Here is an 18,422-nt window from a genome sequence, read left to right on the forward strand (position 1 = left end):
AACATTTTCCTGTCAACTTTTATTGGATGTACAAAAGGTAGACATATAAAACATATGTTTAGATGCTATGACACTGAAGTGCCATCTACTGGCTTTGTCTAGGAACAGTACTCTAATGAAGCATGCAGTTTACATTCAGAGAACTGAGATAGTAAAGTATTTCAAAGAAAATTCAATCAACTGCAGTATCATTATACGTTAATGATACTGAAGTTCATAAACACCATATAAGAATTTCTTTCTGGTTTTAATAAATAGTTACGTTTTTCCTAAACAATGTTTGCTTATATTTTTTAGGCCTTATCAATCAATAAGGGTTACATGCTTTTATTATTTTCTCCACTGTTTCTAACTATCTAATTTGTAGCACAGTCTTAGAAAAAGTAAAAAATGTAGTCCTATTGGTTTGTTTCTGCTTTAGTCTTCCTTACAACTGGGTTTGTTTCATCAAAGATGTCCTGAGGTTTAGGTGGGAAAGTGTTCCACCAATGTTTTCCTCTAAGTATTTGATAGTTTCTGGTCTAACATCCATGTCCTTGACCCATTTGCAGTTGATTTTTGTTTCTGGTGAGATAAGGTGTTTCAGTTTCATTCTTCTGCATGTTTCAACCCAGTTTTCCCAGCACCATTTATTGAAAAGAGACTCCTTCCTCCATTTGATACTTTGGGCCCCCTTATCAAAGATTAGATGTCCACAGGTGTGGGGGTTTAGTTCTGGGCTTTCAGTTCTGTTCCACTGGTCTGTGTGCCTATTTTTGTTCCAGTAACAGGCTGTTTTGATGATGATGGCCTTATAATAGAGTTTGAGATCTGGGAGTATGATGCCTCCATTTCTGTTTCTTTTCCTCAAGATTATTTTGGCGATTCTAGGTGTTTTCTGGTTCCAGATAAATGATTGCAGTTTATGTTCTATTCTCTTAAAGAAACCCTCAACTTGGATCATTCTCAACTTGGCAGAGAATGTTCCATACTCCAAAGAGAGGCTGGACAATATACTCTATGCTACACCTGAGGAAGATGGGTCCTGATATTGGGGCAGCTTGGAACGTTCCTACTGATGACCACAGAATGTGAGCTCAGATCTGCAGGGATGCAGAGGCTACATAGGCTCCTAAGCTGAATATGGGCCCCAGATCACATCAAATCGATGGGGTTTACAGTCAACAATATTTATACACCTTTCCCATATTTGGGAGCTACTCTCTTCCCTGATCCAGCTTTCTGGTCCTTCTGCCAGCCATGACATCACCTCCCCAGACAATTAGGATCTACCTGCATATCAGATTTTAGGCTCAGGCAAGAAACAGAAAAAAAAAAAAAAACTAATATAGCCACAGGCCCTTTGGAATATAACCAAGATATGCCTACTGGCTATCTACAAAATGGAGGACCCCCCCCCCCCAACTCTTCATCTGCACTATTCCAGCCTTTAGGTCCATGATTGGTCAACAATTTGTTTGGCTTTGTATGTTAACTCTCTTTTCAACCACCAGGTTCCAGATGCTAGCATGATGCCAACCAGACTTCCCTGGACAGACAACCCCACCAATGTGTCCTGGAGCTCTGTTTCCCCAGAGCCCCATCCTCCTAGGGAAAGAGAGAGGCAGGCTGGGAGTATGGATCGACCTGTCAATGGCCGTGTTCAGCATGGAAGCAATTACAGAAGCCAGACCTTCAACCTTATGCAGCGCAAAATGACCTTGGGTTCATACTCCCAGAGGGTTAAAGAATAGAAAAGCTATCAGGGGAGGGGATGGGATTCAGAGTTCTGGTGGTGGGAATTATATAAAGTTGTACCCCTCTTATCCTATGGTTTAGTCAATGTTTCCTTTTTATAAATAAAAAATAAAATTTAAAAATTTAAAAAAAGAAAAAGTTACAAATGTTAAATGCAGCTTGTGTCCCAGACTCATTGCAGATTCTGTGTTGTTGCTGTCCTTAGCTCTATCTTTCCCAGCAGCTTTTCAGAGTGTGTGTGTGTGTGTGTGTGTGTGTGTGTGTGTGTGTGTGTGTGTGTGTGTGTATGTGTGTGTGTTTGTAGACATCTTAAATCTTTACTTGAAACAAGGTGAAGTAGAGATAAACCTCTAACTAGAGCTTAAGTGAGGTAAACATAATTACGTAAATTGAACTTGGAAAACACAACTAAGCATAAAGCAAAGACTGGATTGTAGGTAAACCAAAGCAAAAGGGCATGAGCAAATGAAAGGTCTGTTTTATTTTTGTTTATGTTTTTCAGGACAGAAAGGCAGAGTCACAAATGACAAAGGAGCTTTAATGGTTAGGAGGCACAAAGTTTTGTCATTTGTGATTCTGCCTTTCTGCTCTTTGCACATGACACGATGACTCCCCTTTACACAGCACCTCTGCCTTTTTCAAACATGTGTTTTAAATATCCTGAATCACCTTCAGTGTGTCTCACAAAAGCTGTTAAAAAGTGAACCTGATCTATCGTTTAACCAGATACTTCACTGAACCTAGTAGGCAGTATAAAATTTATCAAATGAAAAAACATTTTTTCTGAAGTTATGTTAAAGTGTCCTACCTGATATCTTCATCTGTGACAATAAAAGCTTTGCAGAGGGGTTGAGATGTGTTAAGCCAAACAGCAGGGTTCTTTTCCACAGCAGCAGAGACTTGCCCTGTGATGGGTGCAGAGCTTGTGTGCAAAGCACTGGCAACAGCAGATAAAAGGGTCTCATCATTATTACCAGGGCCAACTCCTGTAACAAGACAAAAGTAGTAGTTCCAGGTGTGCTGAGCAAATGTTATGTGACTTACTAATCTTTTTACATTCATTTATAATATTATGTTTACTAAATGTACACAAGACATAGCAGCAAAGTTACTTAATAGTTACTATAGACCAAAGAATCAACATTTAAAGAAATAGTAAAACAGCTAAGCATCTTAATAAACTTTGAAGTACACTTTCCAAAGTTTTTTTTTTTTAACGTTAACTATATTTCTGCCAGGATCAATTTTTTTTTAAATTTTTATAAAAAAGAAACACTGACAAAACCATAGGATAAGAGGGGTACAAGTCCAACACAATTCCCACCACCAGAACTCCATATCCCATCTGCTCCCCTGATAGTTTTCCTATTCTTTATTCTCAGGGTCAATTATTTTAATGAGCTAAATCCATTCTGTGTCAGCTTACATTCAAACATCCTTGTGAAGGTAGCCCTATATTTCTGAAATAGTTTCCCCTTTAGCATTTAACATAAATTTCTAGCAAAATTTTAATATTTGTCCTTTATTTCAGGACTTCAACTGAAGAGCTAATGTATGTATGCTGTATGTATCTACAAGCTTAACAACTTTTTTAAATACACACATACAAATACATACATATATATATATATATATATATATATTCAGAGATTTAATGATTTATACTTCAACTATATGATGTAGAATGAGCCTGGCACCATGGCCACAGTCTTACTTTTTTGGTTTTTGCTTTGTTTTGTTTTTGTCTAGAAATCTAAGAAAGAACGCAGGAGATTAAGTGTACAAATAAATCACCTATGCATTTTGAGTGCTCTGATTATCTCAAAAAGAAAAGTTATCATAGATTTTTTTTTCAAGCAAATGTGACTTTTGATAGATATAAAAAGTCTTGCTTGGGGGGCCAAGTGCCGAACACACCTTGTATAGAATATGGGATATCATGTAGTAAGACTGGGTTTCAAACACCCTGTTTCCACATGCAGGGAGGGGGGTTATAGATTGTTGCTGGTGTCTCTCCTCTCTTCCTGTCTATCTTTCACCCTCTATTTCAAAACAGGAAGAAAAAAGGGGGGTGGGAAAGAATGACTGTCAGAAGAGGTGAAATAGTGCAGGCACTGAGTCCCACAGATAAGCCTGGTGGTAAATGATGATGGTGGTGGTGATGATAATAATACTAATTTCCATTTTAGGGCTCAAAGCTGGGTACACTTTGTGAGTATAACTGGATCTGAACCGTCTTATTTCCTCTTTATTGAGGTAACATGGCTTAGCATCATTGTGTTTATCAGGTTTTTACGTCTTCCAAAGTAAGTTGTCGTATCACACACTTACATAATTGTTTAAAGTCCTAAACCTGTTGAACTATTTAAAGCAGGAATTTCCAAGAACACTGAGAAATGAGACAATATTCCAGCCAACCATAAATTATCTGGATTTTTGAGACAATCACAATACATCAGGATTTAGAAGCTGAAATTCTAATACCTGAAAAACAACACTTCTCCAGAACATGGAATGTCTGACGCTAACTACTAGCAACTGAGTTCTCCACCCCAAATCTGACTTGCTACTGTTACTGTACAAGTCTGCTGTTCCCACTGCTGCAAGCAGTTTGTGAAGAGAGGCCAAAGAGGGCTGGTCTCTATGCTCCTGATAGAGGACAAAGGAACACAAAGTGTTGGGGCCACAATGTGTTTTAACAGCAAAAAGTTGGAAATTCTGTGGTTCGGCTGTAATTAGGTCTTCTAAAAGCAGCATGTGGACTGATTTATATGATGAACTGAACCTGAAGTTAATATTCTGACACAGAAAAAAATAATCCTAAATTGAAGCATCTTTGCAACATACAAGTTTTTCCTGTCTATTTCCCCTGGGTTTACTAAGCCACAAAAGGCATGGCATCCAGCAAGGACACTTCAAAGTAGTCAAGACCAGTGATTTCTGACTCCACAGCATCTAATACAGAGCATGGCCCATGATAAGCACTGCTCAGCTGAACTTGAATAATACCTTGAAGACCTTTAGGTAGTTCCATGGTTTTTATAATTTGTTCTGTTACATCTGATGCACTAAGTCCTTGTAGCCTCTTCTCCCAGAAAAGCTGTAAGGCAAAACATCGCTGTTAATAGGTACATTCTTGGAACAAGAAAGTAGCGCATCAATGCTGCTGAATAATGGAATCGAAGTAATTTCAATACTTTTCAATTTCCCCATTTTTTCTCTTACAAAGAGCCTAATGATACTCCAATGATGAACTGCTTTAACATATAATCACTTGGATATTTTCAAAATCTGTTTTGTTATTTTATGCAATCTATTCACCTGCTACAGCATTATAGATCATTTTATACTTTATGTTCTGTGTAGTTCTTTACAAGGTATCTTCCCAAAAATATAACCTGAATTTTTTAAAGCTTCATTTGGCATGAAAATTTAATGTTGTAATTTATCAAGGAAAAGGAAACACATTATACTCTATGCCCCTGGGTTCACTGTCATTAGGGAAAGAGTTTTTTCAAGACACTAGAATTTAACCATTAGCGTAGTTTAAGAGGGAAAGGCCACTTCTAACAGCAGCTCTTCTAAAGTGTCATATATATATATATCCTTGCATTTTTAATAGAATGTCACATTCATGGGTGACTATCCCTGTTGCATGAGCCACTCAGAGGCCCCAAATCATTACTCTGAGCACCAGGGAACACACAGAAGGTTGTTCATGCCCTATAGGGTCACTGAGCTATATAATCAAACACTAAGTGATCCAAACCAGTCCTGCTTTTTTATTTCATGTGTTATGTATCCTTTCTTCCATCTCCTGATTAACTATTACTTGTCCCTGCAGTACATCCATTTAACATATAGTTACTAAGCTTCTACTATGTGCTGTGGGTTGTTTTGTAGACCCAACAGTAAATAAGAATGGCAGTGCCTTTGTCCTCAAGCCTTGTTTCTTTTCTCGACTGTTGTAGTTACTTCAGACCAAAAATAAAATTAAGAGATTTCTTAGTACCTGTTTGTATCTTAGTCCTGGGTACTCATGGCCTGTCACATAGCAGGTACTGAAGTAACATTTGTGTGAATGACTGAAAATGAGAGTAACTAGACTCAGAATGAAGATCTTGAGGGACATGTAAAACTAAGTTGAAATTTCAGTTCTAAGAGGTACAATCTTGGACAAGCTCTATAACCTCAAAGCTTCAATTCCCTCTTCTGTAAAACATGACAGTCATAACTAGCATGTAAGATTACTGTAGGGATCAAATAGAGCAATATATGCAGTACATCTGTCATGCTGTAGGTATAACTTATTGTTAATTACTTTTAGCAAATTTTAGCCATCCTGGGGGCTTTGTGGTTTATATTCTGACTTCTGGGTGTATGAAACATATCAGATAGCTAGCCTGCAGACAAATGAGAAGATAAAGTAAAACAAGTCTACTTATGTCAGTCTAGTAGTATGTTGAACTAGTAATAGCACCAATGCTAGCAGCCAAAGTGCGTTGCATTAGAATGTTTCACTCTCCTTTGAAGGCTTCTGATTTATGGTAATATCTCCATATACATCCCTAAAGTTGTATTATAATGCAAAATATGTGGTCACCATATATGAAGAAATGGATACATTTATCATTACAGGTGAAAAAAATAGGCGAAGTTAGTAACTGATAAATGTAATAAGAGTTCCAAGAAATCGAGTTTGCTTTCATTGTTTCTCTTTGCAAAATAACATCATCTATGCATAAGAGCTATTGGGGGAAAAAAGGAAAATAAAAACCAGTTAATCTCTAATATAAATAGCACTTAGAGGAAGCAATGAGATTAGCAAATATAGTTATAAGATCATAAATAATTTATAAAACATAAGACAATATCACCATCAAACAAAGCATGGGAATATGTTGTTGTAACAACTAATATTTTACAAAGAAATTCCATCTACAGACATCAAAGATACATGCTTTCCAGTCTATCATGTTCAACTATTATTAGCTAGAAGGAAAATGATACCAAAACTTAGAAAGAAGAATTTTGCAAAATACAGCTTGAACGGAGTGATGAGGGTAGGGCTCTAGACTGTATCAAATCTTTGTCCTATTACCTGTTATTTGATAGCCCTCAACTAAACATGAAGTGGAAACTGATATGCATTATGGCCTTTTATAAATGAAATACCCGTATTATGAAAATGGGGGCTCATAATTGTGTAGGAGTGTGTTCCTCCTCAGTTTATGCCCAGTTAAGGTAGGAGGAGTGGGAAAGGCTAGAGAGACTAACAGAGAAAGCATTTAGCTGGCTAAAGTCATCACTGTCGTCTCCATCCTCCTCCACTGATTCAAAGCCAGTTAGCTCTTTTCCCTTTAGTGAGAAGTGAATCCTCATGAGATAAATGCTTACATCTTAATTTGCTTCTAACTCATCTGTTCTCTACATCCATTGCATGTTTTGTCTTATTTGCCTGGGTTTTTTTGCTGGTTTGTTTTGGGAGAAGGGGTTCTTTGCATGTAGAATCTTTTTTAAAAGATTTCATACATTAGGTATTGTGTTAAGGGAAAGAAACCAGTTGTTTGCATGCTAGAGGATTCAATTTTCTTGGCATTCTGAAAAAGGCAAAACTCCAGGGGTAATTACCAAGGGGTTATGAGTTAAGGGAGAGCATTATCACAATAGGTCAGTGCAAGGGAATTCTTTTTTTTTTAAATTTTTTTTTAATATTTATTTTATTTATTGATTCCCTTTTGTTGCCCTTGTTGTTTTATTGTTGTAGTTATTATTGTTGTTGTTGGATAGGACAGAGAGAAATGGAGAGAGGGAGGGGAAGACAGAGAGGAGGAGAGAAAGATAGACACCTGCAGACCTGCTTCACCGCCTGTGAAGAGACTCCCCTGCAGGTGGGGAGCCGGGGTTCGAACAGGGATCCTTATGCCGGTCCTTGTGCTTTGCGCCACCTGCGCTTAGCCCGCTGCACTACAGCCCGACTCCCCTGCAAGGGAATTCTTTGTGGCTCTGGAACTGTGTCTGTGTTTTTCTTTTTTAAATAAACACACACTTTGTCCAGTTGATAAAATTACCATCTTGTCTTTCCAAGTCAGTTACTCAAGGCATGATCAATATGCATTATCCTAATTCCCCAGACCCATTTCAAGTGTATTAATTACCTCATTCTCTTTTCTATGAATTTCACTGACAAGTCTAAAAGTCAGTTGGTTCTTTTTACCAAATTCAATGACTTCTTTTTCTTCATTACCATTAGTCACTTTATAGCCCTGAATGTGTTGAGGGGGAGTAGAATGGTCTTCCTCTGTCTACTTTTAAAATTTCCTGATCTGGGGAGTCGGGCTGTAGCGCAGCGGGTTAAGCGCAGGTGGCGCAAAGCACAAGGACCGGCATAAGGATCCTGGTTCGAACCCCGGCTCCCCACCTGCAGGGGAGTCGCTTCACAGGCGGTGAAGCAGGTCTGCAGGTGTCTATCTTTCTCTCCTCCTCTCTGTCTTCCCCTCCTCTCTCCATTTCTCTCTGTCCTATCCAACAACGACAACAACAATAATAACTACAATAATAAAACAACAAGGGCAACAAAAGGGAATAAATATTTAAAAAACTTTTAAAAAAATTTCCTGATCTATTCATTTGTGAATGCCATGTTTTTACTAGGTGATTAGCTGTGGTCATCTGGAAATTTTTCTCCTGCATTAAGACAACAATGTTCTGACTGGATCTAAGGAATCAAAGGAGCCTCCCCTTATCCCCCCCCCCCTTGTTATTATAACCTACAGATTTGTCATTCCTGTTGCTACTGATGTGAAGAAGAGTGAGAGGACCATGGCCAAAGCTGTCTAGTATTAAGCAATAGGGATAAGGAAGCACAGAGAATCATAAAACCATAATTAGAAAGAAAGCACTGAGGCCTACCAGAGGATCAAATTTCATTTTATTTAAAATCCAGTAACATAGTTTTCAATTAAGATTTTCTGAAACTGTAATTTTCTTGTTATTTTTACTCAACTGCTTGCCTTGTTGTAATGAAAGTTAAGACCTTTAGAAAAACCACTAAAGGCCTTTGAGTTTGTTTCAATAGAAAGCAGGAGAGAATCAGGGGAGGACACAAAGCACATTTCTGATCTGCAGTAAATCAAGAAGGTAGAAAAAATACCCAAGCCGGCAGCAAACAGCATGTTTCAATCTGGGCACTAGTGACATTGCAATTGGTTCATTCTTGGTTATGGTTATTTAGTAAATTCATCTATATTCTCTGGGTAACAACGCTGAACCACCCAGTGTGATGAGCAAAAATGGCTCTGGATATTGCCAAATGTCCTCAGGTGTATGAAGAAGAGTTGCAAAGGCAGATCTTTAAATGAGAACCCCTGGGCCAGAGAAAGGAGGGAAGACTTACAGAAGCAGTTAGACTTCACAACTAAACAGGAGACCCCTCCACTGGCTAAACTAGCACTGCAGGCAGCAACTGTCTCAACTTTCAAAAGTCCTAGTCCAGCTGCTCATCCGTGGGTCTCATATGAATGATCTATCCTAAGAGGCATGGAGCCAGCTGCCTTTTTGAAACTACCAGATAACCAGCGGGTCTAGTAGAGATTCTACTCATACTAGTAAGGTAATACATAATTGGGAAGGAACAGTTCTTACCTCAGAAGTTGAAAATCACTGTTTCTGACAGACAGATGATTATAAATAGTAATCTATTTATTTGTTTTCTTTTTACCATCAGGGTTATTGCTAGGGCTCAGGCTCCGTGCCTACTATCTCCAGAGATCGGGAGAGAGACAGCAGCACATCACTGTTCCACCACACATGAAGCTTCCCCCCTGCAAGCAGTTAGTTCTACATAGTGGTCAAGCTCTTGAACCCTGGTCCTCATACATGATAACATGTGTGCTGTACATGGTGAGCTACCTCCCACGCCCTTACTATAAGTAATTTTCTGTGTGAAATAACTCCCATGTCAAATTAAATAGTCTTTTGTTGACTGGTTTGGGAGGCCAGAATCTTTTAGAGTAGCATTTCGCTTGGAAGATGCAATGTTCCAAACAACTGAAACATGAAATTTCATGTCCTTGCCTTTCAATTATAAAGCATCTATGTATGCAGAGATTTAAAAGAACTCTGTTATTACCACAGGGTCAGAGACCATACATGGGCAAACCAGTCACTGAGGAAGGAAGAGCTTTATTTAGAATAACTTCAGATACTCAAGTATCCTTTTGGCAACAAAGCAGAACAGACAGGTTAACTTTCAAAACATTGATTTCCATAAATTAACCATTATGCTATCTCCTTGGCCCAATATCAGCAATTTTTAAAGATTTTTTTGTTTATTTTGCTTTTATTTTTGCCACTGGGGTTACACTAGAGCTTCATGTTTGAATACTTGTACTGTTCACAGTGGACTCATTTTGATTTTCTTTTTTTCCTTTCTCCACATAGAGACAGAGAGGTAGAGAGACATTGAATGAAAGAGACAACAGCACTCAAGTTTTCTTGAGTGCAGTGGGGGCCAGGCTCTTTTTTCTCCTTCAGTCTCAAAAAGAAAGAAAAAGGGAAAGACACACAGAAGAGAGACACCACACTGCCACTCCACCACTCATGGAAGCTTCCCCTGTGCATGTGGTGTCAGGGGCTTATTCCCAGGTCCTCACACACAGTAGTTAAGTAGGAGCTCTACTGGGTGAGCTACCTCCTGGGCCTATCTTATTAAACTGCTTTAATATGCACAGTATGTTATAGATAGGCACAGTATATCTATCAAGAATAAGATAGCATAATGGTTATGCAAAAAGATAATCATGCTTGAGGTTCCAAGATCTCAAGTTCAACATTCACATCCACATCCACACATATACTACCAGAAACCAGAGCTGAGTAGAGCTCTGGGAAGAGAGAGACAGAAAGAAGACAAAAAGGAAGAGAGGGAGGGAGAGAGGGAAAGGAGAAACACCAAGATACTATATACATCTATACATATTGTTAGCACTTGAATGTCTTGCAGATAAATTTGTGACTAAGTAGAGGAAGTACATGTGAAGTCATAAAGTAGAAGCTAAATGTATGTTTTAATTTCTAACTAAGCCATTAAATAGAAGTAATGTCTTAAGCAAGTCAGTTAATGTCTCTAAATGTACTGAGTTGTTGAAAACATCATGACATATTTTTCTATGCAAAAATGTGTCATGGCTTTTCTGATAAGCTAGTAATCTCACTAGAATGAAAAAAATATGAACAGGCTCAAAAGATAATCAAAACACTGAGAATAATTACAAAGTGCTTTAAAGTGAAAATGTGAACTGACTACTCAGAACGTTTTCCTAATGATAGGATTTTATTAATTACCATGATAAGGCTCTTGCTAAACCTAACTTTAAAAAAAGAATCTGGTCAGATATATTTGTAGACAAAAACAAAACACAGGAGACATACATATTATATTCCCTGATTAGTAAAAAGCTAACATGCAAGGCAGTAGTCTAGTATCATACACTAGAACAAATGTTTTGCCCACAGAAAGAATTCACTGTCGAGATTATAAACTGTTTTATATAAAATCAATCCCACATGATATCTGAGTTGTCTCAATTATTATCAACTAAACCAACTTAACTCAAATACCATGGTCTGCAAGCATCAAAAGTAAAACATCAGTTGACCTCTTATTTTGTCTGAGTAGGTTAGGGAGGAGGGGTTAGAAAGTGGCATGAAAATTATGTGAATCAAGGAAAAGTTTGATTCATGTGGCTTTGCAAACTATACTGTGATTTCTTGCTATAGCAAAAGGTAACAATTTAGACTAAAGAGGATGGAAGAAGCAAAAGGCAAAATCAAGGGTTGATGAAGCCAAGACTACCTTATCTGCTGTAACTGCTTGTCTAAATTTTGTCATGAATCCTTCTAACTTACACAAACTAGGCGCCAATGCCTGGAGAGATACCCTTATCTTAAGTTGATCATGGAATAAGAGTACTCCTTTATGATGTCTGTAGTTTTTTGCAAGATCATGTACTTTTTTTAGAGTAACAGCTTTCTTATTATCGCATAAATTCACAGAGGGATTTGAAAACTCCTTTACTACTTATCTGTCACTGCTCTGCACCCTTAGAGACATTTAGTGTCTGCTGCCTTGAAAAGACTGAAGGTTATTTTAAAGACAAGGTATATATCTGATTTGCACATGTACAGATTATTGTAAGCTGCAGCATATAATGCTGAAAAATAAATTCCTGGCTTCAAACCTACTCATCAATAGAAATGTTTATCTCTAATAGAAATTTATCATTAAGTTTGTCATAAAAGAGGTCCTTCATAATTAAATTAAGTCAGATTATAAATTCCCAAATGTATCAATTCATGCATTTTAATTTTTTTAATTGTCACCAGGGTAATCCCTAGGGTTTGGTGCTGGCACTACAAATCCACCACTCCTGGTGTCAATTTTTTTTTCCTTTCTTTTACTTTTCATTTTTTCTTTCTTTTCTTTCCCTCTTTTTTCTATTTGATTTGATAGAACAGAAAGAAACTGAGAGAAGAGACAGAGTAAATGAGAGAAAAACAGACACTTGCAGACCTGCTTCACCTGCTTATCCCCCATGAAGGCGAGGAGTGGGGGCTCGAACCTGGGTCTTTGTGCTTGGTAACGTGCACTCAATAGGGTGCGTCACTGTTCCTCCCCACCAATGTATCAATTTAAATGGAAATCCAGATCACAAAACAAAATTATAAATGCCAAAATATGCCAATGAAATATTTAAGCTAGTACATAAGTAAAACAATCAACTAAAAACCAAGTATCTCTAATATATGTAACCTAGATCAGATTTTTTAAATAACCTATGTATTTTATATGCAAAAAATAAATCTAAAAACCAAAGAACTTAGGTGAAAATAAAGAACAAAGGGACAGTAAACATACATATAGATGGGAGTCGGGCGCTAGTACAGCAGGTTAAGCGCAGGTGGCACAAAGCGCAAGGACTGGCGTAAGGATCCTGGTTCGAGAGCCCCCAGATCCCCACCTTCAGGGGTGTCACTTCACAGGCAGTGAAGCAGGTCTGCAGGTGTCTATCTCTCTCCCCCTCTCTCCATTTCTCTCTGTCCTAATAATGACATCAATAACTACAACAACAATTAAAAACCAGGGCAACAAAAGGGAAAATCAATTTAAAAAAAAAAAACATACATATAGACATAAGAAAAGCAAAGGTCTTAATATGACTAACTACTCCAGAGCAAAAAGTGCCAACTAAATTAAGATACCTGACTATGATGAGCTGATTTCTATAAACTAAATGTCATCTTATCCACACATGTGTTGATACAATGCGAGTATGGTTTTTATTGAGGCATGTGTACAGTCTAAGTTAAAAACTCTCCACAAGATTTCATTCTCTTTAATAGGAAACTATCAATATCAGAGAAGCCACAGAAGACAGTACAGGTATTAAAAGTATTTCTAGACCATATCAATTTAAATCTAGACCACTTGATTAAAAAAATTATAAAATGCACAAGTTCCTAGAATAACACACTCAAAGTTGATATTAGGACGTAGAAATATTTATTCCTGTATCAAAAAAAATAAATCTGCAGTTTCAAGCTTTCCCATTAAAAAAAAAGATGAAAAAGAAAGGGAGACATCATAATGGTTATAAAAAAGCTTTCATGGCTGAGGCTCCAAATACCAGATTCAATCCCCTGCACTACCATAAGGCAGAGCTGAACACTGCTCTGGTATAAATAACAACAACACACACACTTTTTAAAAAAACTTGGACTGGGGGCTGGGCAGTAGCGCAGCAGGTTAAGTGCATATGGTACAAAGCGCAAGGGCTGGCATATGGATCCCAGTTTGAGGCCCCAGCTCTCCACCTGCGGGGGGGGGAGGGGGGACGCTTCATAAGTAATGAAGCAGGTTTGCAGGTGTCTATCTTCTCTCCCCTTCTCTGTCTTCCCCTCCTCTCGAGATTTCTCTCTGTCCTACCCAACAACAACAACAGCCATAACAACAATAACAATAACAACCACAACAAGGGCAAGAAAATGGGAAAAACCACCTCCAGGAGCAGTGGATTTGGAGTGCCAGCACCAAGCCCCAGCAATAACCCTGGAGGCAAAATAAATAAATAAAATTTTAAAAAAAAACTTAGACTAAGATGGCTTCATAAGTAAATCTTCCCAAATACTTTTCAAAGAAAAGTGTCATTCTTACACAACCTTTTCTAAAGAATATTAGCAAAGGAATAATCTTATTTTAAAAGACCCTACCATTAAAGCTTGAGACAAGAAAAATGCATCCTCATGAATGTAAACGCAAAATATTCTAAACAAAATAACAGCAAATCTAAACAGAGGTAAAAATGATAATGGACCATGAGTTAGGCTGGGCTTATTAATCCAAATGTCAAAGTTATAGTTTAACATTCAGGAAAAAACAACAACAACAACATGCAATTCACCACATTAAGCACATAATTTATCACATATACAGAATGCATTGATACATTAGATCTATTTACAGTTTTTCCTCAAACTTGTCTACTTCTGAAGACCACATATTTTCTTATGCATATGTTTAGTGAACTTATCATACCATGATACATCATATATCTATTTGCTAATTTTATCTGTCTCCATCACCGTGAGACTAGAAGCTAAGCACCATGACAACAGTGGCTTTGTTTCATTCAAAGAAGTATCCTCACTGCTTAGAAAAACATGGGTTCAAGGTTCAATACATAATTTTTTTTAATAATGTATTAACTAATTTAATAAATACATATTAAGCATTGATACTATGGAGATACTGTGGATAAAGCAATGAATAAATATATTTCAGTCATGATCCATCACAAAGACTAAGAAGGGTCTCTAAATCTAAACTAGATGAGTTAAATGTTTCTGAACAAATGAAATGATATCTAAGTTCAGACTTGAGGAAAAGCAGGAATCAAATATGATTTTAACTCTTACGCTGAATATAAAATGGAAAAGATAACAAATGCCTTAGTATAATCAAACACATCTAGCAAGAAATGTCAGGTGACAGTATAAAACGGAACACAGTCCAAACTATTATAGAAGCAACCTCTTAGATAATGTTAACACTCCTTGTCTATGTAAGTAAAAACAATATGTAAACCCCCCAGGAAACTGGGGCTAAAATAGCATCTCACTCCCACATACACAAATAGATTTACGCTTTTTTTGACATTTTCTTTTCATTTAAAAACAATCTCGTAAATCATAAAAAAAAAGAAGGGAATTTCAAAACCATTCAACATAACATAGAATAAGAGAAAGTGATCTGGTAATTTCAAGTTTAAAATCTAAATTACCAGTATTGCTGCAATCAGATAACACCTAATAAATACAATTAGTAGTTTCTGAACTAAGGTGCATAAAATAACTAGCTGTCAAAAATGAACAAATTTGCCACTCAACTAATTTTTAGGTTTACAAATTACATTGAGAATGATTTGGCAAAGAAAAGATGAGGACAAAATCAATTAAATCCTGTTTTCAGTAAAACAACTCCAATTTTCAATATAAAACTGTTACTAGTTATTCTACTTGTTATCTTTAAGACTTTGTAAAGAAAATTGTTTTACCCCATTACAAACTTTAAAAGAGTTCAGTTAAGAATATCTTTACAATTTTAATCTTAAAATCACACAAAAAAATAAGAGAAAAAAAAAGCCAAAGGAAAAGATGTTCAAGACTTTAGACAGTATCTAGAAAGAATACTAATAGGGAATAGCTTTATCAAGGTGGGCAAAGTACAGAATGGCAGAATTCCTCCCCGGTTGTAAGGGATGTACTCATACTACCGACAACTTGCTGACTATCACTGGGGGCAGTAGTCAAACAGAAGGGAAAGGCCTGTTACAGAAAACTGAATGGTCCAAAGAAAACCTAAGTGGTGACAAGAGCCTAAAGGCACATGCAGGTACGCATCTTTTATATTGGATGTGATACACTTACATGGCCCCTGTTGAATCTCTTGGGGACCAACAGTAAATCAAGTTTAGCACTTCAAATCTTGAGACATCTATAGCAAGATGCTGATCCAATGTGGCTCCAAATATCTTCTGTATTCCTGGCTCACCTGAAGAGGAAAAAACACTACAGAGGATGTGGGAACTGGATTTCTTTGTGTAGTTTCTTCTAGAGCAACTGTCTGAAAGTTTTGGCTCAGTCCTTTATGAAGCCTGGAGATGAGATATTTGAGGGACTCATGAAAATAAAAACTCATATGAAAAGTTAAAGGTATCTAAAAGATGAATTACTGGAGCAAAAGATAATCATTGTAGGCAAATCAGTATTCTAATTTGTAAGTGGAAGGAGGCAGAGAAAGGAGGGGGATATGTATAAATGTTTGCTCCCTCCACTCCTTCAACCCAATTGCTACTAAACATTCACCAAGTACCTAAACTGTTTTGACCACAATTAGGGAGTGAATAAGCAAGATTACTCAGAAAGTTTAAGCAAGTTTTATTTACAAAGTCTCCCTCTCCTGGCAATTCGGCATTATTAATGGTCAGGGAGGCCTTTTAGGTAAACCATTTATTTACTTATTTATTTGTTTATTTCTATATGTTTTTGAAGAAAAGACTGTTAGCTTGAAGCGTTAAAGAGAGAAAAATTCAATTTGTACAAAAATGGAAGTCAAAGGATGATAGACCATTTAACAAAATGTATTCAATTCTAGTTTTCAAAAGTGGGGGGACAAGTTTCATGTCATAAGAAATGAAAACAAAAAGTAGTTCTTGAAATATTATTATATATATATATATATAAGCAACACAAACCACATGCTTCATCTCCTTAGGTCTTATTATCCCTGGAAAAATAATCTTTAAGAACCCACGATTAGCAAAGCCAAGTCTGACATACACTACCACACAAAAGCATAAATCTGTCATCCACAATACTAAATTTTAATTAACTTTTTTTCCTAAAACATTTTACTTAATGTTACGTTATTCCATAGTATTCAAGTAACAGCCTAGGTAACAAAGTAATTTTCTTTTCAAATATATTCATAGTTTGTTTGAATTGTCTGGTAAAAACACCAGACTTTCCCTTTAAAAAAAAAAATGTGAAGAACCAATTAGAATCTTACCTGACGTGGCTGTTCATTCATTCGTTGGGGGTCTGATTTCACTTTATTAGTAGGATGATTTGTGACTTTGGTTACTGGTTGTTTGAAAATTGATGCTGTTTGTCTAATTGGCAAGGTTGTATTCAAGTCTGGTTTACCCTGTGAATAAAGTGTATTTTCAGTAACAAATAGAAAGTATACATATACTTAGGTGAATTCTTTATTAACTCAACATCCATTACTTTTACATCAGATTATCCAGATTTCTATGTAACACTGTAAATACTCTAGCACATTTTTAATACATTACTACCAAAGTCACATATGAAGTTTTATCACAAGTAAACACCTTTCGATTACTCTTAAAAGAAAATTGTCTGGGAGTCGGGCGGTAGCGCAGCAAGTTAAGTACAAAGTGCAAGGACCAGTTAGGATCCTGGTTCAAGCCCCCGGTTCCCCACCTGCAGGGGAGGCACTTCACAGGTGGTGAAGCAAGTCTGCAAGCGTCTCTCTGTCTCTCTTCCTCTCTATCTCCCCCTTCTCTCTCAATTTCTCTCTGTCTCTATCCAATAACAAATTAAAAAAATGAAAAAAGAGATGTGTCATTTAAAAAAACTGTCTATGTATAATTCATAATTAACCTGGTTAACAACACACTAAGTAAGGACTTTTAAGTGAATAAATATGTTTACGGCTGGATTATACAAAAAGGAAGATCTATCACAGCAAAGTAGGAAAGCAATAAAATATCTACCCATTCTGAGAATGGAGGAGAATAATGACAAAGGATACAAACAACTTTAACTAGTTATTAGAAATTCAGGCTTGCATAACACACAAGTATTATTTTATATAAAAAATAATTAGAAGTGAAAGTTCTAATTCTAGCAAAAGAAACTAAATTTAGAAAAATCTGATAAATACTCCTTTTATGCTGCATTTAATTGCATTTAATTATTTTAGATAAAGTCAAGCAACACACACACACACACACACACACACACAATTACTTTTCTGTTTCTTTTTTTTCCCCCCAACCAGTTCATGTGCAATACAGAGGGGAGAGGGGCAGGAACAAAAGTTGATTCAGTCATTGTGTGTTCTGATTTTGGCAAAGAAATATAAAAGGTTATGCATACCCGAAAACAAAAGATATCTGGTATTTTGATATAGAAATAATAATTGACAAATCAGCAGAATAGTTAGTAAACTTTCTCCTTTACTCTCTCCATATTAAAACTGCATTATAAGCCTCAATACACAGAAGATGGCTCTCAAATTGAGAATGCATCAAAATTAACCAGAAGGCGGCATATTTTTATTAGTTATTAAAACACAAATTTCAAGGTCTCAACCCCTGAGATTCTGATTCAGTAGCTCTGTGATAGGGCCTGGGAATTTTTGTTTCTATTCAAGCCAAAAATTATGCTGTCCTAAAGATCACATCAGACAAACCACTGCTCGAAAGCAAAGACTGCAATTAGTGTCTTAAGTTAACATCTAGAAATCTAAACACTTCACAAAGTCCAGAATTCTGGTTTCCTTTAAAAACTCAAAATTCTAGGGGGAGGGAGATGGC

The 18,422-nt window shown here is 36.7% G+C and overlaps 1 protein-coding gene across 1 annotated transcript in view; it reads right to left on the minus strand.

The window, feature by feature from the left end:
* The window catches only part of MBD2 (methyl-CpG binding domain protein 2), a 63,896-nt gene that overhangs the window by 6,757 nt on the left and 38,717 nt on the right, over positions 1-18,422 (minus strand). The window contains exons 3-5 of the mRNA XM_060173896.1: positions 16,865-17,002; positions 4,747-4,837; positions 2,546-2,723 (exon numbers count right to left, since the gene is read on the minus strand). Coding sequence (XP_060029879.1) covers positions 2,546-2,723; positions 4,747-4,837; positions 16,865-17,002 — 407 coding nt within the window. The remainder of the gene's footprint in view (positions 1-2,545; positions 2,724-4,746; positions 4,838-16,864; positions 17,003-18,422) is intronic.

The sequence above is a fragment of the Erinaceus europaeus genome, chromosome 15 (genome assembly GCF_950295315.1).
Source record: "Erinaceus europaeus chromosome 15, mEriEur2.1, whole genome shotgun sequence".
NCBI classification, from domain to species: Eukaryota; Metazoa; Chordata; class Mammalia; order Eulipotyphla; family Erinaceidae; genus Erinaceus; species Erinaceus europaeus.